Raw genomic sequence first — 24798 nt, 5'->3', positions numbered from 1 at the left:
ACAAGAAAAAGCTTAAAATTTTGGCAATTTTATGAAAAAGAGTCGTGGTTTTAAGCGACAAAAGTCACAATTTTATAAGAAAACTTAAAAATATAAAAAATGCCACTGTTTTACAAGAACAACTAGAAAAATGGCAATATTGTGATAAAAGTTGGAATTTTACTCAATAAGAGTCGCAATTTTACAAGAAAAAGCTTAAAATTTTGGCAATTTTATGAAAGAGTCGTGGTTTTAAGCGACAGAAGTCACAATTTCATAAGAAAACTTAAAAATATAAAAAATGTCACTGTTTTACAAGAACAACTAGACAAATGGCAATATTGTGATAAAAGTTGGAATTTTACTCAATAAGAGTCGCAATTTTACAAGAAAAAGCTTAAAATTTTGGCAATTTTATGAAAAAGAGTCGTGGTTTTAAGCGACAAAAGTCACAATTTTATAAGAAAACTTAAAAATATAAAAAATGCCACTGTTTTACAAGAACAACTAGAAAAATGGCAATATTGTGATAAAAGTCTGAATTTTATATGACAAATGTCACCATTTTAGATTAAAAAGTAATAATTTTACATGAAAAAGTCATAATTTTACAAGAAAATATTGCAATATTACAGAAACGGAAAGAATATGAGAAATTGTTGCCAATTTTATGAGAAAAAAGTGGAAACATTGTGAGAAAAATACTTAAAATTTTGGCAATTTTATGAAAAAGAGTCGTGGTTTTAAGCGACAAAAGTCACAATTTTATTAGAAAACTTAAAAATATAAAAAATGTCACTGTTTTACAAGAACAATGGCAATATTGTGATAAAAGTTGGAATTTTACTCAAGAGTCGCAATTTTACAAGAAAAAGCTTAAAATTTTGGCAATTTTATGAAAAAGAGTCGTAGTTTTAAGCGACAAAAGTCACAATTTTATAAGAAAACTTAAAAATATAAAAAATGTCACTGTTTTACAAGAAGAACTAGAAAAATGGCAATATTGTGATACAAGTTGGAATTTTACTCAATAAGAGTCGCAATTTTTCAAGAAAAAGCTTAAAATTTTGGCAATTTTATGAAAAAGAGTTGTGGTTTTAAGCGACAAAAGTCACAATTTTATAAGAAAACTTAAAAATATAAAAAATGCCACTGTTTTACAAGAACAACTAGAAAAATGGCAAAATTGTGATAAAAGTTGGAATTTTACTCAATAAGAGTCGCAATTTTACAAGAAAAAGCTTAAAATTTTGGCAATTTTATGAAAAAGAGTCGTGGTTTTAAGCGACAAAAGTCACAATTTTATAAGAAAACTTAAAAATATAAAAAATGCCACTGTTTTACAAGAACAACTAGAAAAATGGCAATATTGTGATAAAAGTCTGAATTTTATATGACAAATGTCACCATTTTAGATTAAAAAGTAATCATTTTACATGAAAAAGTCATAATTTTACAAGAAAATATTGCAATGTTACAGAAACGGAAAGAATATGAGAAATTGTTAACAATTTTATGAGAAAAAAGTGGAAACATTGTGAGAAAAAGACTTAAAATGTTGGCAATTTTATGAAAAAGAGTCGTAATTTTACGCGACAAAAGTCACAATGTTATAAGAAAACTTTAACATTTTGGCAATATTATAATAGTAATCGGAATTTTACTTGGCAAAATGACAAAAGTCATAATTTTACTCCAAAAAATGTCACTGTTTTACAAGAACAACTAAAAAAATGGCAATATTGTGATAAAAGTCAGAATTTTATATGACAAATGTCACCATTTTGCATTAAAAAGTCATAATTTTACATGAAAAAGTCATAATTTTACAAGAAAATATTGCAATGTTACAGAAACAGAAAGAATATGAGAAATTGTTACCAATTTTATAAGAAAGAAGTGGAAACATTGTGAGAAAAAGACTTAAAATTTTGGCAATTTTATGAAAAGAGTCGTAATTTTACGCGACAAAAGTCACAATGTTATAAGAAAACTTTAACATTTTGGCAATATTATAATAGTAATTGGAATTTTGCTTGGCAAACTTATGGCAAAAGTCATAATTTTACTCCAAAAATTTCAAGATTTTACAAGAACAGCAAAAAAATTGGCAATATTGTGATAAAAGTCAGAATTTTATATGACAAATGTCACCATTTTGCATGAAAAAGTAATAATTTTACATGAAAAAGTCAGAATTTTACAAGAAAATATTGCAATGTTACAGAAACAGAAAGAATATGAGAAATTGTTACCAATATGTGGAAACATTGTGAGAAAAAGACTTAAAATTTTGGCAATTTTATGAAAAGAGTCGTAACTTTACTCAACAAAAGTCACAATTTTATAAGAAACCTTTAAAATGTTGGCAATATTGTAATAATAATCGGAATTTTACTTGGCAAAATGATGACAGAAGTCAGAATTTTACTCAAAAAAATGTCACTGTTTTACAAGAACAACTAAAGAAATGGCAATATTGTGATAAAAGTCAGAATTTTATATGACAAATGTCACCATTTTGCATGAAAAAGTCATAATTTTACATGAAAAAGTCAAAATTTTACAAGAAAATATTGCAATGTTACAGAAACGGAAAGAATATGAGAAATTGTTACCAATTTTATAAGAAAAAAGTGGAAACATTGTGAGAAAAAGACTTAAAATGTTGGCAATTTTATGAAAAGAGTCGTAATTTTACACGACAAAAGTCACAATTTTATAAGAAAACTTTCACATTTTGGCAATATTATAATAATAATCGGAATTTTACTTGGCAAAATGACAAAAGTCATAATTTTACTCCAAAAATGCCACTGTTTTACAAGAACAGCAAAAAAATTGGCAATATTGTGATAAAAGTCTGAATTTTATATGACAAATATCCCCATTTTGCATTAAAAAAAGTAATAATTTTTACATAAAAATGTAATAATTTTACGAGAAAATATTGCAATGTTACAGAAACGGAAAGAATATGAGAAATTGTTACCAATTTTATAAGAAAAAAGTGGAAACATTGTGAAAAAAAGACTTAAAATTTTGGCAATTTTATCAAGAGAGTCGTAATTTTACGCGACAAGAGTCACAATTTTATAAGAAAACTTAAACATTTTGGCAATATTATAATAATAATCGAAATTTTACTTGGCAAAATTATGACAAAAGTCATAATTTTACTCCCAAAATTTCTAAATTTTACAAGCACAGCAAAAAAATTGGCAATATTGTGATAAAAGTCTGAATTTTATATGACAAATATCACCATTTTGCATTAAAAAAAAGTAATAATTTTACATAAAAATTTAATAATTTTACGAGAAAATATTGCAATATTACAGAAACAGAAAGAATATGAGAAATTGTTCCCAATTTTATAAGAAAAAAGTCGACACATTGTGAGAAAAAGACTGCTTTTAGTTCATAAATGTATTATTCATTTGTAATTGTTTTTTAATCTTCATTATTTACTTCAAGTTATTACAGTATGTCTCTATATACATCTTTTTTTAAATTGTTTTAATGTATTTTGGCCAAAGGGGGCGCATTTCAATTTCTTACACACACTTGTTATTTCATATGTTGACCAGAGGGGGCGCACTATTAAAAGCAACACACAGTCAATTTGGGAAAAAATTTGGGACCACCCTAACTTTGATAGATTTCACCACCAGGGGTGCAAATGATCCATCCATTCATCCATTTTCTGCTGCTTGTCCCTTACGGCAGTGGTCCCCAACCTTTTTGTAGCGGGGGACCGGTCAACGCTTGAAAATTTGTCCCACGGACCGGGGGGGGATATTTTTTTTTTTTTTTTTTTTTTTTTTCCTTTTCATAAAGAAATACAATAATGTGTGCTTACGGACTGTATCCCTGCAGACTGTATTGATCTATATTGATATATAATGTATATATTGTGTTTTTTATGTTGATTAAATTTTTTTTTTTTTTTAAATAAAATTTCTTGCGCGGCCCGGTACCAATTGGTCCGCGGACCGGTACCGGTGGTTGGGGACCACTGCCTTACGGGGTCTATTAGATGCAATGGTTTTCCGTATTGGGACCATGATTTATGTCCTAACTTGTTCACACCTCCTCATATGGAAGCTACTTTTCCTTGTTGATGTCTCAAGAAGGGTAGAAATACAAGATCACACACACGCTGCCTTTTATCATGCGGGGGGCGACAGCTGGATTCACTGCGGACGTATAAAGTCCACACCTTTTAACAATGAAGAAGCTGTTTGCGTTTGCCCACTGATTTGTGGCGCCCCCTATGGGTTGGGGTCGAAATGTTCAAAGTTGAATTTGTTTTGTTTTGCCGTACTCTAATAGAACGAAGCCTGCGTAGCGCCTGGCTTCACTGTGACTGTCTTATGCAGAGGTGTACTTATAACAGTTTTATAGGGGAACTTCCTGTTGCTTCTTGTTATAATAATACAACCTATATGTAATCAAATAGAGAGGTAGTTAATGTACTGTACATGTGTGATGTCATTCATGATTTTGGGGACATTGAAAAAGACAGAAAAATTACAAGAAAACATTTTTAAAAATTAATAAAATATGAGTGTAAATATATATATATTTATTTTTATTTTTTTTATAAAAACAATTTTTAATGTATTTGATATATTTTTATTATATTATTTTTCTACATAATTATATTTTTATTAGATATTTATTTATTGCATGATAAAAATACAGTCATAAAATGTACTAAAACTTTACATTTTTAATAGATTGTTTTAATTTATGTGTATTATTATATTTATATGTAGTTATTGCATGATTAAAAAAAGGTTGAAATTAAATGAACTTTTATAATATAATATTTGTTATATTATTTATATGTAAATGCTGAAATGTGTTTTTATTGCATGATGAAATAATGTCATAAAATGAAATGAATGTTTGTAAGATATGTATTTTATTATATTATTTATATATAAAAGGTTAAATATTTATTTATTGCATGAAAAAAATACAGTCATAAAACGTACTAAAATTTGACATTTTTAATAGATTGTTTTAATTGATGTGTATTATTATATTTATATGTAGTTATTGCATGATAAAAAAAAGGTTGCAATTAAATTAACTTTTATAATATAATATTTGTTATATTATTTATATGTAAATGCTGAAATGGGTTTTTATTGCATGATGAAATAATGTCATAAAATGAAATGAATGTTTATAAAATGTATTTTATTATATTATTTATATATAAAAGGTTAAATAGTTATTTATTGCATGATAAAAATACAGTCATAAAACATACTAAAATTTGACATTTTTAATAGATTGTTTTAATTGATGTGTATTATTATATCCATCCATCCATCTTCTTCCGCTTATCCGAGGTCGGGTTGCGGGGGCAGCAGCCTAAGCAGGGAAGCCCAGACTTCCCTTTCCCCAGCCACTTCTTATTATTATATTTATATATAAATGCTTATATGTAGTTATTGCATGATTAAAAAAAAGGCCGAAATTAAATGAACTTTTATAATATATTTGTTATATAATTTATATGTAAATGCTGAAATGTGTTTTTATTGCATGATGAAATAATTTCATAAAATGAAATAAATGTTTATAAAATGTATTTTATTATATTATTTATATATAAAAGGTTAAATATTTATTTATTGCATGAAAAAAATACAGTCATAAAACGTACTAAAATTTGACATTTTTAATAGATTGTTTTAATTGATGTGTATTATTATATTTATATATAAATGCTTATATGTAGTTATTGCATGATAAAAAAAAAGGTTGAAATTAAATGAACTTTTATAATATATTTGTTATATTATTTATATGTAAATGCTGAAATGTGTTTTTATTGCATGATGAAATAATGTCATAAAATGAATTGAATGTCTATAAGATATGTATTTTATTATATTATTTATATATAAAAGGTTAAATATTTATTTATTGCATGATAAAAATACAGTCATAAAACGTACTAAAATTTGATATTTTTAATAGATTGTTTTAATTGATGTGTATTATTATATCCATCCAATGATCTTCTTCCGCTTATCCGAGGTTGGGTCGCGGGGGCAGCAGCCTAAGCAGGGAAGCCCAGACTTCCCTCTCCCCAGCCACTTCGTATTATTATATTTATATATAAATGCTTATATGTAGTTATTGCATGATAAAAAAAAAGGCCGAAATTAAATGAACTTTTATAATATAATATTTGTTATATAATTTATATGTAAATGCTGAAATGTGTTTTTATTGCATGATGAAATAATTTCATAAAATGAAATAAATGTTTATAAAATGTATTTTATTATATTATTTATATATAAAAGGTTAAATATTTATTTATTGCATGAAAAAAATACAGTCATAAAACGTACTAAAATTTGACATTTTTAATAGATTTTTTTAATTGATGTGTATTATTATATTTATATATAAATGCTTATATGTAGTCATTGCATGATAAGAAAAAGGTTGAAATTAAATGAACTTTTATAATATATATTTGTTATATTATTTATATGTAAATGCTGAAATGTGTTTTTATTGCATGATGAAATAATGTCATAAAATGAAATGAATGTTTATAAGATATATACTTTATTATATTATTTATATATAAAAGGTTAAATATTTATTTACTGCATGATAAAAATACAGTCATAAAACGTACTAAAATTTGACATTTTTAATAGATTGTTTTAATTGATGTGTATTATTATATTTATATATAAATGTTTATATGTAGTTATTGCATGATAAAAAAGGTTGAAATTAAATTAACTTTTATAATATATATTTGTTATATTATTTATATGTAAATGCTGAAATGTGTTTTTATTGCATGATGAAATAATGCCATAAAATGCAATGAATGTTTATAAGATATGTATTTTGTTATATTATTTATATATAAAAGTTTACATATTTATTTATTGCATGATAAAAATACAGTTATAAAACGTACTAAAATTTGACATTTTTAATAGATTGTTTTAATTGATGTGTATTATTATATTTATATATAAATGCTTATATGTAGTTATTGCATGATAAAAAAAAGGTTGAAATTAAATTAACTTTTATAATATATATTTGTTATATTATTTATATGTAAATGCTGAAATGTGTTTTTATTGCATGATGAAATAATGTCATAAAATGAAATGAATGTTTATAAGATATGTATTTTGTTATATTATTTATATATAAAAGGTTAAATATTTATTTATTGCATGATAAAAATAGTCATAAAATTTACCAAAATTTGACATTTTTAATAGATTGTTTTAATTGATGTGTTTATTATATTTATGTATATATATATATATATATATATATATATATATATATATATATATATATATATATATATATATATATATATATATATATATATATATATATATATATATATATATATATATATGAATGCGTATATGTAGTTATTTCATGATTTTTTTATAAAAACGTCGAAATTAAATGAACTTTTATAATACATATTTGTTATATTATCTATATGTAAATGTTGAAATGTGTTTTTATTGCATGATCAGATATTTATTTTATTCTATTATTCATATATAAAGGTTGAATATTTATTGCATGATAAAATAATATCATAAAATGTAATGAATATTTATATATTCTTATGTAATATTTTGATTATATTAATTATCTATAAATACTTTTAGATTATTTATTTTTTGCTTAATAAGACCAAACTAAGTGAAATCAACTTAATTATGCCTTTTATTTTGAAGCGATACAATATTTTATTTGCAAAAATAAAACATGTATTTTCGGGACATAATTCTTGCAAAAGTACATTTTTTCCAGTATAACATTACAACATCTTTCCTGAAAACATGTAAGTTAAGTTTAAACACAAATAGATTAGAATATTTTCATTGTTATTTCTAGGTGAATACGCCATTCTAACATGGTGCTTTTATTTTGAAGGCATTTTGATTTCCTCCTAAAGTCTACTTTTTTGAAATAGTACACACATTTTCCTTATCACAATGCGACCTCAATCCAGCGGTTATTTTCATGGTCATTCATTTATTGTTGTGTTTTATTGGGAAGATCGCTGCCGGTTTTCAAAACAAAAGTCTCCAAAAAGACCAGAAAAAGTTGCCAGATGGTCTTAGTCTTTTTGTGTGTGTGTGGAAAATAGAATCTGACTCACCACCGATCCCTCCTGCTACGTCTCCTTATGCTCTGGCAGAGCAGGTGTGTATCATAAGCAGGAGAGTTGTAGCGACAAGCTACGTTTACAGACAGTCCCATTATAGTGTGTTTAATGTCAAGAAACACAAAAACCTCTTTTACCACCTTTTTAAATGTTTTTTTAACGCCGGCCGTAAAAAAAGAATAATCGTCTGTCATCGTGCTCGTAAACAATCACTTTTTATTCCTCACTTTGGCGCGACGCTGCCGTCTCCGCCAGCTGCCGCCATTAATATTCCCCCCCTCACCTTTCCCGCCGCCATTTCTGCGAAGGTGCGAGCGACAGGCGAGGGAGGCACCTGGCGGTCGTGCCAACGCCACCAAGGCTCCAGAAATAAAGCGCCTTTAAAAGTGGCTGCCAAATGCGGTGAAGCGATCGCCATGACAACAGGAGGATGGCAGACGACACCTCCGCTTCCGACCTCCCACCTCCATCCTCCATCCTCCATCCACCATCCTCCATCCTCCATCCTCCATCCACCATCCTCCATCCTCCATCCTCCATCCACCATCCACCATCCTCCATCCTCCATCCTCCATCCACCATCCTCCATCCTCCATCCTACGTCCTCCATCCTCCATCCTCCATCCTCCATCCTCCATCCTCCATCCTCCATCCACCATCCTCCATCTTCCATCCTCCATCCACCATCCTCCATCCACCATCCTCCATCCTCCATCCTCCATCCACCATCCTCCATCCTCCGTCCTCCGTCCTCCGTCCTACGTCCTCCATCCTCCATCCTCCATCCACCATCCTCCATCCTCCATCCTCCATCCACCATCCTCCATCCACCATCCTCCATCCTCCATCCTCCGTCCTCCGTCCTACGTCCTCCATCCTCCATCCACCATCCTCCATCCTCCATCCTCCATCCACCATCCTCCATCCACCATCCTCCATCCTCCATCCTACGTCCTCCATCCACCATCCTCCATCCTCCATCCACCATCCTTCATCCTCCATTCACCATCCACCATCCACCATCCTCCATCCACCATCCTCCATCCACCATCCTCCATCCACCATCCTCCATCCACCATCCTCCATCCTCCATCCCCCATCCACCATCCTCCATCCTCCATCCCCCATCCTCCATCCTACGTCCTACGTCCTCCATCCTCCATCCACCATCCTTCATCCACCATCCTCCATCCACCATCCTCCATCCTCCATCCTCCATCCACCATCCTCCATCCTCCATCCCCCATCCTCCATCCTACGTCCTCCATCCTCCATCCTCCATCCACCATCCTTCATCCACCATCCTCCATCCTCCATCCTCCTTCCACCATCCTCCATCCACCATCCACCATCCTCCATCCTCCATCCTCCATCCTCCGTCCTCCGTCCTACGTCCTCCATCCACCATCCTCCATCCTCCATCCACCATCCTCCATCCACCATCCTCCATCCTCCATCCTCCATCCTCCATCCTCCATCCACCATCCTCCATCCTCCATCCTCCATCCACCATCCTTCATCCTCCATCCACCATCCACCATCCTCCATCCACCATCCACCATCCTCCATCCACCATCCTCCATCCACGATCCTCCATCCCCCATCCACCATCCTCCATCCTCCATCCTCCATCCTACGTCCTCCATCCTCCATCCACCATCCTTCATCCACCATCCTCCATCCTCCATCCACCATCCTCCATCCACCATCCACCATCCTCCATCCTCCATCCTCCGTCCTCCGTCCTACGTCCACCATCCTCCATCCACCATCCACCATCCTCCATCCTCCATCCTCCATCCTCCGTCCTCCGTCCTACGTCCTCCATCCTCCATCCACCATCCTCCATCCTCCATCCTCCATCCACCATCCTCCATCCTCCATCCTCCATCCTACGTCCTCCATCCACCATCCTCCATCCTCCATCCACCATCCTTCTTCCTCCATTCACCATCCACCATCCTCCATCCACCATCCTCCATCCACCATCCTCCATCCACCATCCTCCATCCACCATCCTCCATCCTCCATCCCCCATCCACCATCCTCCATCCTCCATCCCCCATCCTCCATCCTACGTCCTACGTCCTCCATCCTCCATCCACCATCCTTCATCCACCATCCTCCATCCTCCATCCTCCATCCACCATCCTCCATCCTCCATCCTCCATCCCCCATCCTCCATCCTACGTCCTCCATCCTCCATCCTCCATCCACCATCCTTCATCCACCATCCTCCATCCTCCATCCTCCATCCACCATCCTCCATCCACCATCCACCATCCTCCATCCTCCATCCTCCATCCTCCGTCCTCCGTCCTACGTCCTCCATCCTCCATCCACCATCCTCCATCCTCCATCCACCATCCTCCATCCACCATCCTCCATCCTCCATCCTCCATCCTCCATCCTCCATCCTCCATCCTCCATCCACCATCCTTCATCCTCCATCCACCATCCTCCATCCACCATCCACCATCCTCCATCCACCATCCTCCATCCACGATCCTCCATCCCCCATCCCCCATCCACCATCCTCCATCCTCCATCCCCCATCCTCCGTCCTACGTCCTCCATCCTCCATCCTCCATCCACCATCCTCCATCCTCCATCCTCCATCCACCATCCTCCATCCACCATCCTCCATCCTCCATCCTCCATCCTCCGTCCTCCGTCCTACGTCCTCCATCCTCCATCCACCATCCTCCATCCTCCATCCACCATCCTCCATCCACCATCCTCCATCCTCCATCCTACGTCCTCCATCCACCATCCTCCATCCTCCATCCACCATCCTTCATCCTCCATTCACCATCCACCATCCACCATCCTCCATCCACCATCCTCCATCCACCATCCTCCATCCACCATCCTCCATCCACCATCCTCCATCCTCCATCCCCCATCCACCATCCTCCATCCTCCATCCCCCATCCTCCATCCTACGTCCTACGTCCTCCATCCTCCATCCACCATCCTTCATCCACCATCCTCCATCCTCCATCCACCATCCTCCATCCTCCATCCTCCATCCACCATCCTCCATCCTCCATCCCCCATCCTCCATCCTACGTCCTCCATCCTCCATCCTCCATCCACCATCCTTCATCCACCATCCTCCATCCTCCATCCTCCATCCACCATCCTCCATCCACCATCCACCATCCTCCATCCTCCATCCTCCATCCTCCGTCCTCCGTCCTACGTCCTCCATCCTCCATCCACCATCCTCCATCCTCCATCCACCATCCTCCATCCACCATCCTCCATCCTCCATCCTCCATCCTCCATCCACCATCCTCCATCCTCCATCCTCCATCCACCATCCTTCATCCTCCATCCACCATCCACCATCCTCCATCCACCATCCACCATCCTCCATCCACCATCCTCCATCCACGATCCTCCATCCCCCATCCACCATCCTCCATCCTCCATCCTCCATCCTACGTCCTCCATCCTCCATCCTCCATCCACCATCCTTCATCCACCATCCTCCATCCTCCATCCACCATCCTCCATCCACCATCCACCATCCTCCATCCTCCATCCTCCATCCTCCGTCCTCCGTCCTACGTCCTCCATCCTCCATCCACCATCCTCCATCCTCCATCCTCCATCCACCATCCTCCATCCACCATCCTCCATCCTCCATCCTACGTCCTCCATCCACCATCCTCCATCCTCCATCCACCATCCTTCATCCTCCATTCACCATCCACCATCCACCATCCTCCATCCACCATCCTCCATCCACCATCCTCCATCCACCATCCTCCATCCTCCATCCCCCATCCTCCATCCTACGTCCTACGTCCTCCATCCTCCATCCACCATCCTTCATCCACCATCCTCCATCCTCCATCCTCCGTCCTCCGTCCTACGTCCTCCATCCTCCATCCACCATCCTCCATCCTCCATCCACCATCCTCCATCCACCATCCTCCATCCTCCATCCTCCATCCTCCATCCACCATCCTCCATCCTCCATCCTCCATCCACCATCCTTCATCCACCATCCTCCATCCTCCATCCTACGTCCTCCATCCACCATCCTCCATCCTCCATCCACCATCCTTCATCCTCCATTCACCATCCACCATCCACCATCCTCCATCCACCATCCTCCATCCACCATCCTCCATCCACCATCCTCCATCCTCCATCCCCCATCCTCCATCCTACGTCCTACGTCCTCCATCCTCCATCCACCATCCTTCATCCACCATCCTCCATCCTCCATCCTCCGTCCTCCGTCCTACGTCCTCCATCCTCCATCCACCATCCTCCATCCTCCATCCACCATCCTCCATCCACCATCCTCCATCCTCCATCCTCCATCCTCCATCCACCATCCTCCATCCTCCATCCTCCATCCACCATCCTTCATCCTCCATCCACCATCCACCATCCTCCATCCACCATCCACCATCCTCCATCCACCATCCTCCATCCACGATCCTCCATCCCCCATCCACCATCCTCCATCCTCCATCCTCCATCCTACGTCCTCCATCCTCCATCCTCCATCCACCATCCTTCATCCACCATCCTCCATCCTCCATCCACCATCCTCCATCCACCATCCACCATCCTCCATCCTCCATCCTCCATCCTCCGTCCTCCGTCCTACGTCCTCCATCCTCCATCCACCATCCTCCATCCTCCATCCTCCATCCACCATCCTCCATCCACCATCCTCCATCCTCCATCCTACGTCCTCCATCCACCATCCTCCATCCTCCATCCACCATCCTTCATCCTCCATTCACCATCCACCATCCACCATCCTCCATCCACCATCCTCCATCCACCATCCTCCATCCACCATCCTCCATCCTCCATCCCCCATCCTCCATCCTACGTCCTACGTCCTCCATCCTCCATCCACCATCCTTCATCCACCATCCTCCATCCTCCATCCACCATCCTCCATCCTCCATCCTCCATCCACCATCCTCCATCCTCCATCCCCCATCCTCCATCCTACGTCCTCCATCCTCCATCCTCCATCCTCCATCCACCATCCTTCATCCACCATCCTCCATCCTCCATCCACCATCCTCCATCCACCATCCACCATCCTCCATCCTCCATCCTCCATCCTCCGTCCTCCGTCCTACGTCCTCCATCCTCCATCCACCATCCTCCATCCTCCATCCACCATCCTCCATCCACCATCCTCCATCCTCCATCCTCCATCCTCCGTCCTCCATCCACCATCCTCCATCCTCCATCCTCCATCCTCCATCCACCATCCTCCATCCTCCATCCTCCATCCTCCATCCTCCATCCTCCATCCACCATCCTCCATCCTCCATCCCCCATCCTCCATCCTACGTCCTCCATCCTCCATCCTCCATCCACCATCCTTCATCCACCATCCTCCATCCTCCATCCTCCATCCACCATCCTCCATCCACCATCCTCCATCCTCCATCCTCCATCCTCCGTCCTCCGTCCTACGTCCTCCATCCACCATCCTCCATCCTCCATCCACCATCCTCCATCCACCATCCTCCATCCTCCATCCTCCATCCTCCATCCTCCATCCACCATCCTCCATCCTCCATCCTCCATCCACCATCCTTCATCCTCCATCCACCATCCACCATCCTCCATCCACCATCCACCATCCTCCATCCACCATCCTCCATCCACGATCCTCCATCCCCCATCCACCATCCTCCATCCTCCATCCTCCATCCTACGTCCTCCATCCTCCATCCACCATCCTTCATCCACCATCCTCCATCCTCCATCCACCATCCTCCATCCACCATCCACCATCCTCCATCCTCCATCCTCCGTCCTCCGTCCTACGTCCACCATCCTCCATCCACCATCCACCATCCTCCATCCTCCATCCTCCATCCTCCGTCCTCCGTCCTACGTCCTCCATCCTCCATCCTCCATCCTCCATCCTCCATCCACCATCCTCCATCCTCCATCCTCCATCCTACGTCCTCCATCCACCATCCTCCATCCTCCATCCACCATCCTTCATCCTCCATTCACCATCCACCATCCTCCATCCACCATCCTCCATCCACCATCCTCCATCCACCATCCTCCATCCACCATCCTCCATCCTCCATCCCCCATCCACCATCCTCCATCCTCCATCCCCCATCCTCCATCCTACGTCCTACGTCCTCCATCCTCCATCCACCATCCTTCATCCACCATCCTCCATCCTCCATCCTCCATCCACCATCCTCCATCCTCCATCCTCCATCCACCATCCTCCATCCTCCATCCCCCATCCTCCATCCTACGTCCTCCATCCTCCATCCTCCATCCACCATCCTTCATCCACCATCCTCCATCCTCCATCCTCCATCCACCATCCTCCATCCACCATCCACCATCCTCCATCCTCCATCCTCCGTCCTCCGTCCTACGTCCTCCATCCTCCATCCACCATCCTCCATCCTCCATCCACCATCCTCCATCCACCATCCTCCATCCTCCATCCTCCATCCTCCATCCTCCATCCACCATCCTCCATCCTCCATCCTCCATCCACCATCCTTCATCCTCCATCCACCATCCACCATCCTCCATCCACCATCCACCATCCTCCATCCACCATCCTCCATCCACGATCCTCCATCCCCCATCCCCCATCCACCATCCTCCATCCTCCATCCCCCATCCTCCGTCCTACGTCCTCCATCCTCCATCCTCCATCCACCATCCTCCATCCTCCATCCACCATCCTCCATCCACCATCCTCCATCCTCCATCCTCCATCCTCCGTCCTCCGTCCTACGTCCTCCATCCTCCATCCACCATCCTCCATCCTCCATCCACCATCCTCCATCCACCATCCTCCATCCTCCATCCTACGTCCTCCATCCACCATCCTCCATCCTCCATCCACCATCCTTCATCCTCCATTCACCATCCACCATCCACCATCCTCCATCCACCATCCTCCATCCACCATCCTCCATCCACCATCCTCCATCCACCATCCTCCATCCTCCATCCCCCATCCACCATCCTCCATCCTCCATCCCCCATCCTCCATCCTACGTCCTACGTCCTCCATCCTCCATCCACCATCCTTCATCCACCATCCTCCATCCTCCATCCACCATCCTCCATCCTCCATCCTCCATCCACCATCCTCCATCCTCCATCCCCCATCCTCCATCCTACGTCCTCCATCCTCCATCCTCCATCCACCATCCTTCATCCACCATCCTCCATCCTCCATCCTCCATCCACCATCCTCCATCCACCATCCACCATCCTCCATCCTCCATCCTCCATCCTCCGTCCTCCGTCCTACGTCCTCCATCCTCCATCCACCATCCTCCATCCTCCATCCACCATCCTCCATCCACCATCCTCCATCCTCCATCCTCCATCCTCCATCCTCCATCCACCATCCTCCATCCTCCATCCTCCATCCACCATCCTTCATCCTCCATCCACCATCCACCATCCTCCATCCACCATCCACCATCCTCCATCCACCATCCTCCATCCACGATCCTCCATCCCCCATCCACCATCCTCCATCCTCCATCCTCCATCCTACGTCCTCCATCCTCCATCCTCCATCCACCATCCTTCATCCACCATCCTCCATCCTCCATCCACCATCCTCCATCCACCATCCACCATCCTCCATCCTCCATCCTCCATCCTCCGTCCTCCGTCCTACGTCCTCCATCCTCCATCCACCATCCTCCATCCTCCATCCTCCATCCACCATCCTCCATCCACCATCCTCCATCCTCCATCCTACGTCCTCCATCCACCATCCTCCATCCTCCATCCACCATCCTTCATCCTCCATTCACCATCCACCATCCACCATCCTCCATCCACCATCCTCCATCCACCATCCTCCATCCACCATCCTCCATCCACCATCCTCCATCCTCCATCCCCCATCCACCATCCTCCATCCCCCATCCTCCATCCTACGTCCTACGTCCTCCATCCTCCATCCACCATCCTTCATCCACCATCCTCCATCCTCCATCCTCCATCCACCATCCTCCATCCTCCATCCACCATCCTCCATCCTCCATCCCCCATCCTCCATCCTACGTCCTCCATCCTCCATCCTCCATCCTCCATCCACCATCCTTCATCCACCATCCTCCATCCTCCATCCTCCATCCACCATCCTCCATCCACCATCCACCATCCTCCATCCTCCATCCTCCATCCTCCGTCCTCCGTCCTACGTCCTCCATCCTCCATCCACCATCCTCCATCCTCCATCCACCATCCTCCATCCACCATCCTCCATCCTCCATCCTCCATCCTCCATCCTCCATCCACCATCCTCCATCCTCCATCCTCCATCCTCCATCCACCATCCTTCATCCTCCATCCACCATCCACCATCCTCCATCCACCATCCACCATCCTCCATCCACGATCCTCCATCCCCCATCCCCCATCCACCATCCTCCATCCTCCATCCCCCATCCTCCATCCTACGTCCTCCATCCTCCATCCACCATCCTTCATCCACCATCCTTCATCCACCATCCTCCATCCACCATCCTCCATCCTCCATCCCCCATCCTCCATCCTACGTCCTCCATCCTACGTCCTCCATCCTCCATCCTCCATCCACCATCCTTCATCCACCATCCTTCATCCACCATCCTCCATCCCCCATCCTCCATCCTACGTCCTCCATCCTCCATCCTCCATCCACCATCCTTCATCCACCATCCTCCATCCTCCATCCTCCTTCCACCATCCTCCATCCACCATCCACCATCCTCCATCCTCCATCCTCCATCCTCCGTCCTCCGTCCTACGTCCTCCATCCACCATCCTCCATCCTCCATCCACCATCCTCCATCCACCATCCTCCATCCTCCATCCTCCATCCTCCATCCTCCATCCACCATCCTCCATCCTCCATCCTCCATCCACCATCCTTCATCCTCCATCCACCATCCACCATCCTCCATCCACCATCCTCCATCCACCATCCTCCATCCACGATCCTCCATCCCCCATCCACCATCCTCCATCCTCCATCCTCCATCCTACGTCCTCCATCCTCCATCCACCATCCTTCATCCACCATCCTCCATCCTCCATCCACCATCCTCCATCCACCATCCACCATCCTCCATCCTCCATCCTCCGTCCTCCGTCCTACGTCCACCATCCTCCATCCACCATCCACCATCCTCCATCCTCCATCCTCCATCCTCCGTCCTCCGTCCTACGTCCTCCATCCACCATCCTCCATCCTCCATCCTCCATCCACCATCCTCCATCCTCCATCCTCCATCCTACGTCCTCCATCCACCATCCTCCATCCTCCATCCACCATCCTTCATCCTCCATTCACCATCCACCATCCTCCATCCACCATCCTCCATCCACCATCCTCCATCCACCATCCTCCATCCACCATCCTCCATCCTCCATCCCCCATCCACCATCCTCCATCCTCCATCCCCCATCCTCCATCCTACGTCCTACGTCCTCCATCCTCCATCCACCATCCTTCATCCACCATCCTCCATCCTCCATCCTCCATCCACCATCCTCCATCCTCCATCCTCCATCCACCATCCTCCATCCTCCATCCCCCATCCTCCATCCTACGTCCTCCATCCTCCATCCTCCATCCACCATCCTTCATCCACCATCCTCCATCCTCCATCCTCCATCCACCATCCTCCATCCACCATCCACCATCCTCCATCCTCCATCCTCCATCCTCCGTCCTCCGTCCTACGTCCTCCATCCTCCATCCACCATCCTCCATCCTCCATCCACCATCCTCCATCCACCATCCTCCATCCTCCATCCTCCATCCTCCATCCTCCATCCACCATCCTCCATCCTCCATCCTCCATCCTCCATCCACCATCCTTCATCCTCCATCCACCATCCTCCATCCACCATCCACCATCCTCCATCCACCATCCTCCATCCACGATCCTCCATCCCCCATCCCCCATCCACCATCCTCCATCCTCCATCCCCCATCCTCCGTCCTACGTCCTCCATCCTCCATCCTCCATCCACCATCCTCCATCCTCCATCCTCCATCCACCATCCTCCATCCACCATCCTCCATCCTCCATCCTCCATCCTCCGTCCTCCGTCCTACGTCCTCCATCCTCCATCCACCATCCTCCATCCTCCATCCACCATCCTCCATCCACCATCCTCCATCCTCCATCCTACGTCCTCCATCCACCATCCTCCATCCTCCATCCACCATCCTTCATCCTCCATTCACCATCCACCATCCACCATCCTCCATCCACCATCCTCCATCCACCATCCTCCATCCACCATCCTCCATCCACCATCCTCCATCCTCCATCCCCCATCCACCATCCTCCATCCTCCATCCCCCATCCTCCATCCTACGTCCTACGTCCTCCATCCTCCATCCACCATCCTTCATCCACCATCCTCCATCCTCCATCCTCCATCCACCATCCTCCATCCTCCATCCTCCATCCACCATCCTCCATCCTCCATCCCCCATCCTCCATCCTACGTCCTCCATCCTCCATCCTCCATCCACCATCCTTCATCCACCATCCTCCATCCTCCATCCTCCATCCACCATCCTCCATCCACCATCCACCATCCTCCATCCTCCATCCTCCATCCTCCGTCCTCCGTCCTACGTCCTCCATCCTCCATCCACCATCCTCCATCCTCCATCCACCATCCTCCATCCACCATCCTCCATCCTCCATCCTCCATCCTCCATCCTCCATCCACCATCCTCCATCCTCCATCCTCCATCCACCATCCTTCATCCTCCATCCACCATCCACCATCCTCCATCCACCATCCACCATCCTCCATCCACCATCCTCCATCCACGATCCTCCATCCCCCATCCACCATCCTCCATCCTCCATCCTCCATCCTACGTCCTCCATCCTCCATCCTCCATCCACCATCCTTCATCCACCATCCTCCATCCTCCATCCACCATCCACCATCCACCATCCTCCATCCTCCATCCTCCATCCTCCGTCCTCCGTCCTACGTCCTCCATCCTCCATCCACCATCCTCCATCCTCCATCCTCCATCCACCATCCTCCATCCACCATCCTCCATCCTCCATCCTACGTCCTCCATCCACCATCCTCCATCCTCCATCCACCATCCTTCATCCTCCATTCACCATCCACCATCCACCATCCTCCATCCACCATCCTCCATCCACCATCCTCCATCCACCATCCTCCATCCACCATCCTCCATCCTCCATCCCCCATCCTCCATCCTACGTCCTACGTCCTCCATCCTCCATCCACCATCCTTCATCCACCATCCTCCATCCTCCATCCACCATCCTCCATCCTCCATCCTCCATCCACCATCCTCCATCCTCCATCCCCCATCCTCCATCCTACGTCCTCCATCCTCCATCCTCCATCCTCCATCCACCATCCTTCATCCACCATCCTCCATCCTCCATCCACCATCCTCCATCCACCATCCACCATCCTCCATCCTCCATCCTCCGTCCTCCGTCCTACGTCCTCCATCCTCCATCCACCATCCTCCATCCTCCATCCACCATCCTCCATCCACCATCCTCCATCCTCCATCCTCCATCCTCCATCCTCCATCCACCATCCTCCATCCTCCATCCTCCATCCTCCATCCACCATCCTCCATCCTCCATCCTCCATCCTCCATCCTCCATCCTCCATCCACCATCCTCCATCCTCCATCCCCCATCCTCCATCCTACGTCCTCCATCCTCCATCCTCCATCCACCATCCTTCATCCACCATCCTCCATCCTCCATCCTCCATCCACCATCCTCCATCCACCATCCACCATCCTCCATCCTCCATCCTCCATCCTCCGTCCTCCGTCCTACGTCCTCCATCCACCATCCTCCATCCTCCATCCACCATCCTCCATCCACCATCCTCCATCCTCCATCCTCCATCCTCCATCCACCATCCTCCATCCTCCATCCTCCATCCACCATCCTTCATCCTCCATCCACCATCCACCATCCTCCATCCACCATCCACCATCCTCCATCCACCATCCTCCATCCACGATCCTCCATCCCCCATCCACCATCCTCCATCCTCCATCCTCCATCCTACGTCCTCCATCCTCCATCCACCATCCTTCATCCACCATCCTCCATCCTCCATCCACCATCCTCCATCCACCATCCACCATCCTCCATCCTCCATCCTCCGTCCTCCGTCCTACGTCCACCATCCTCCATCCACCATCCACCATCCTCCATCCTCCATCCTCCATCCTCCGTCCTCCGTCCTACGTCCTCCATCCTCCATCCTCCATCCTCCATCCTCCATCCACCATCCTCCATCCTCCATCCTCCATCCTACGTCCTCCATCCACCATCCTCCATCCTCCATCCACCATCCTTCATCCTCCATTCACCATCCACCATCCTCCATCCACCATCCTCCATCCACCATCCTCCATCCACCATCCTCCATCCACCATCCTCCATCCTCCATCCCCCATCCACCATCCTCCATCCTCCATCCCCCATCCTCCATCCTACGTCGTACGTCCTCCATCCTCCATCCACCATCCTTCATCCACCATCCTCCATCCTCCATCCTCCATCCACCATCCTCCATCCTCCATCCTCCATCCACCATCCTCCATCCTCCATCCCCCATCCTCCATCCTACGTCCTCCATCCTCCATCCTCCATCCACCATCCTTCATCCACCATCCTCCATCCTCCATCCTCCATCCACCATCCTCCATCCACCATCCACCATCCTCCATCCTCCATCCTCCGTCCTCCGTCCTACGTCCTCCATCCTCCATCCACCATCCTCCATCCTCCATCCACCATCCTCCATCCACCATCCTCCATCCTCCATCCTCCATCCTCCATCCACCATCCTCCATCCTCCATCCTCCATCCTCCATCCACCATCCTTCATCCTCCATCCACCATCCACCATCCTCCATCCACCATCCACCATCCTCCATCCACCATCCTCCATCCACGATCCTCCATCCCCCATCCCCCATCCACCATCCTCCATCCTCCATCCCCCATCCTCCGTCCTACGTCCTCCATCCTCCATCCTCCATCCACCATCCTCCATCCTCCATCCACCATCCTCCATCCACCATCCTCCATCCTCCATCCTCCATCCTCCGTCCTACGTCCTCCATCCTCCATCCACCATCCTCCATCCTCCATCCACCATCCTCCATCCACCATCCTCCATCCTCCATCCTACGTCCTCCATCCACCATCCTCCATCCTCCATCCACCATCCTTCATCCTCCATTCACCATCCACCATCCACCATCCTCCATCCACCATCCTCCATCCACCATCCTCCATCCACCATCCTCCATCCACCATCCTCCATCCTCCATCCCCCATCCACCATCCTCCATCCTCCATCCCCCATCCTCCATCCTACGTCCTACGTCCTCCATCCTCCATCCACCATCCTTCATCCACCATCCTCCATCCTCCATCCTCCATCCACCATCCTCCATCCTCCATCCTCCATCCACCATCCTCCATCCTCCATCCCCCATCCTCCATCCTACGTCCTCCATCCTCCATCCACCATCCTTCATCCACCATCCTCCATCCTCCATCCTCCATCCACCATCCTCCATCCACCATCCACCATCCACCATCCTCCATCCTCCATCCTCCATCCTCCGTCCTCCGTCCTACGTCCTCCATCCTCCATCCACCATCCTCCATCCTCCATCCACCATCCTCCATCCACCATCCTCCATCCTCCATCCTCCATCCTCCATCCTCCATCCACCATCCTCCATCCTCCATCCTCCATCCACCATCCTTCATCCTCCATCCACCATCCACCATCCTCCATCCACCATCCACCATCCTCCATCCACCATCCTCCATCCACGATCCTCCATCCCCCATCCACCATCCTCCATCCTCCATCCTCCATCCTACGTCCTCCATCCTCCATCCTCCATCCACCATCCTTCATCCACCATCCTCCATCCTCCATCCACCATCCTCCATCCACCATCCACCATCCTCCATCCTCCATCCTCCATCCTCCGTCCTCCGTCCTACGTCCTCCATCCTCCATCCACCATCCTCCATCCTCCATCCTCCATCCACCATCCTCCATCCACCATCCTCCATCCTCCATCCTACGTCCTCCATCCACCATCCTCCATCCTCCATCCACCATCCTTCATCCTCCATTCACCATCCACCATCCACCATCCTCCATCCACCATCCTCCATCCACCATCCTCCATCCACCATCCTCCATCCACCATCCTCCATCCTCCATCCCCCATCCACCATCCTCCATCCTCCATCCCCCATCCTCCATCCTACGTCCTACGTCCTCCATCCTCCATCCACCATCCTTCATCCACCATCCTCCATCCTCCATCCTCCATCCACCATCCTCCATCCTCCATCCTCCATCCACCATCCTCCATCCTCCATCCCCCATCCTCCATCCTACGTCCTCCATCCTCCATCCTCCATCCTCCATCCACCATCCTTCATCCACCATCCTCCATCCTCCATCCACCATCCTCCATCCACCATCCACCATCCTCCATCCTCCATCCTCCATCCTCCGTCCTCCGTCCTACGTCCTCCATCCTCCATCCACCATCCTCCATCCTCCATCCACCATCCTCCATCCACCATCCTCCATCCTCCATCCTCCATCCTCCATCCTCCATCCACCATCCTCCATCCTCCATCCTCCATCCTCCATCCACCATCCTTCATCCTCCATCCACCATCCACCATCCTCCATCCACCATCCACCATCCTCCATCCACCATCCTCCATCCACGATCCTCCATCCCCCATCCCCCATCCACCATCCTCCATCCTCCATCCCCCATCCTCCATCCTACGTCCTCCATCCTCCATCCTCCATCCACCATCCTTCATCCACCATCCTTCATCCACCATCCTCCATCCACCATCCTCCATCCTCCATCCTCCATCCTTCATCCACCATCCTTCATCCACCATCCTCCATCCACCATCCTCCATCCTCCATCCTCCATCCTCCATCCACGTCTCTGCTGTCCTTTCACGTCTCACACCACCTTTCTTTGGCCTCCTCCAACATCTTGTTTGTGTGCGACGGCAACATTCCACTTGTTCTCCACAATCTTCCACATCTTCTCCACACTCTTCCACGTCTTCTCCACACTCTTCCACTTCTTCTCCACACTCTTCCACTTCTTCTCCACACTCTTCCACGTCTTCTCCACACTCTTCCACTTCTTCTCCACACACTTTCACTTCTTCTCCACACTCTTCCACTTCTTCTCCACACTCGTCCACGTCTTCTCCACACTCTTCCACGTCTTCTCCACACTCTTCCACTTCTTCTCCACACTATTCCAAGTCTTCTCCACACTCTTCCACTTCTTCTTTACACTCTTCCACTTCTTCTCCACACTCTTCCACTTCTTCTCCACACTCTTCCGCTTCTTCTCCACACTCTTCCGCTTCTTCTCCACACTCTTCCGCTTCTTCTCCACACTCTTCCACTTCTTCATGTCGTATATTTGTTCTTTTAGCAAATTAATTTCCATATGTTTGTGGTTATAATCACTTCTTCACCCTTAATATTTTAATTAATTGCTGTAGAATGACTTGTTCTCACTTTGTTGGACTTTATTCTTGAGGATGCAAATATTTTGAATAAATAATATTCCTGGAATGCTACATGGTTTCTTGGAATTTTCAAGGCTTGCTATTCATTGTATCTTTTTTTTTTAGCCCCGTACAAAAACAAAACAAAACATAATTCTGGTAATCATGCAATTAGTTTGCACGCGTCTCTAATATTTCTTTCCATACAGTCAAAAACACTGCAGTTTGCATGCCAGGCCAATAGGTGGCGACGAAACATTACGCTACGAAAGAAATGTCAACTAAAAAACCGTCCAAAAAAAAGTTTTTACTTAAACTTCTTTAGCATTTAGACCGAAACCAGATTTTTTTTTTTTTAAGTGACTTTTTTCCCCCTACATAATCTTAAATCAAGCGTTATTGGTGTATTCTGGGGTCAAATGTTGTGTTTTGATGCAAATGTGTTGCAGCATTTGGTCTCCACTCACCCAAATGTGGTTGTCAGTACGACGGCGTTTACCTTGTGGGTTGCATCAAATACTCACCTGGGTTTTTTCCTCTTTTCTCAGGCATCCGGCCGCAGATAATGAACGGGCCGATGCACCCACGCCCCCTGGTGGCGCTGCTGGACGGGCGCGACTGCACGGTGGAGATGCCCATCCTGAAGGACCTGGCCACCGTGGCCTTCTGTGACGCACAGTCCACGCAGGAGATCCACGAGAAGGTAGGGACTGGAAGGAGCGTGAATAAAGTTATTGTTTGTTTATAATCTGTAGATAATCAATCAAAGTTGACTTATACAGCCCTTAATCACAAATGTCTCAAAGGGCTGCAAATATAAGATAAGTATACGAATAACAGATCCCCTCTGCCATTCGTTAAACTAATTAGCAACCCTTTATTGACTGTATTCGAACAAAAAAGTTGTTTTATTTTCAGTTATTACATTACAAGAATAAAGTACGATTTTTTTCCCCCAAGATTCAAGCTCTTTAGTTCACTCCG

At 45.6% G+C, this 24798-nt stretch overlaps 1 protein-coding gene across 1 annotated transcript in view; it reads left to right on the top strand.

Moving 5' to 3' along the window:
• Window positions 1-24586, top strand: part of LOC133655276 (uncharacterized) — an 82882-nt gene extending 58296 nt beyond the window's left edge. Inside the window, exon 2 of the mRNA XM_062055266.1 lies at window positions 24363-24586. Coding sequence (XP_061911250.1) covers window positions 24363-24562 — 200 coding nt within the window. The 3' untranslated portion in view covers window positions 24563-24586. The remainder of the gene's footprint in view (window positions 1-24362) is intronic.
• The last annotated feature ends 212 nt before the right edge of the window (window positions 24587-24798 follow it).

This window comes from Entelurus aequoreus, linkage group LG08, assembly GCF_033978785.1.
Source record: "Entelurus aequoreus isolate RoL-2023_Sb linkage group LG08, RoL_Eaeq_v1.1, whole genome shotgun sequence".
Taxonomy (NCBI): domain Eukaryota; kingdom Metazoa; phylum Chordata; class Actinopteri; order Syngnathiformes; family Syngnathidae; genus Entelurus; species Entelurus aequoreus.
The sequence above is the reverse complement of the archived record's forward strand: the minus strand, read 5'-3'. Positions and strand labels throughout refer to the sequence as shown.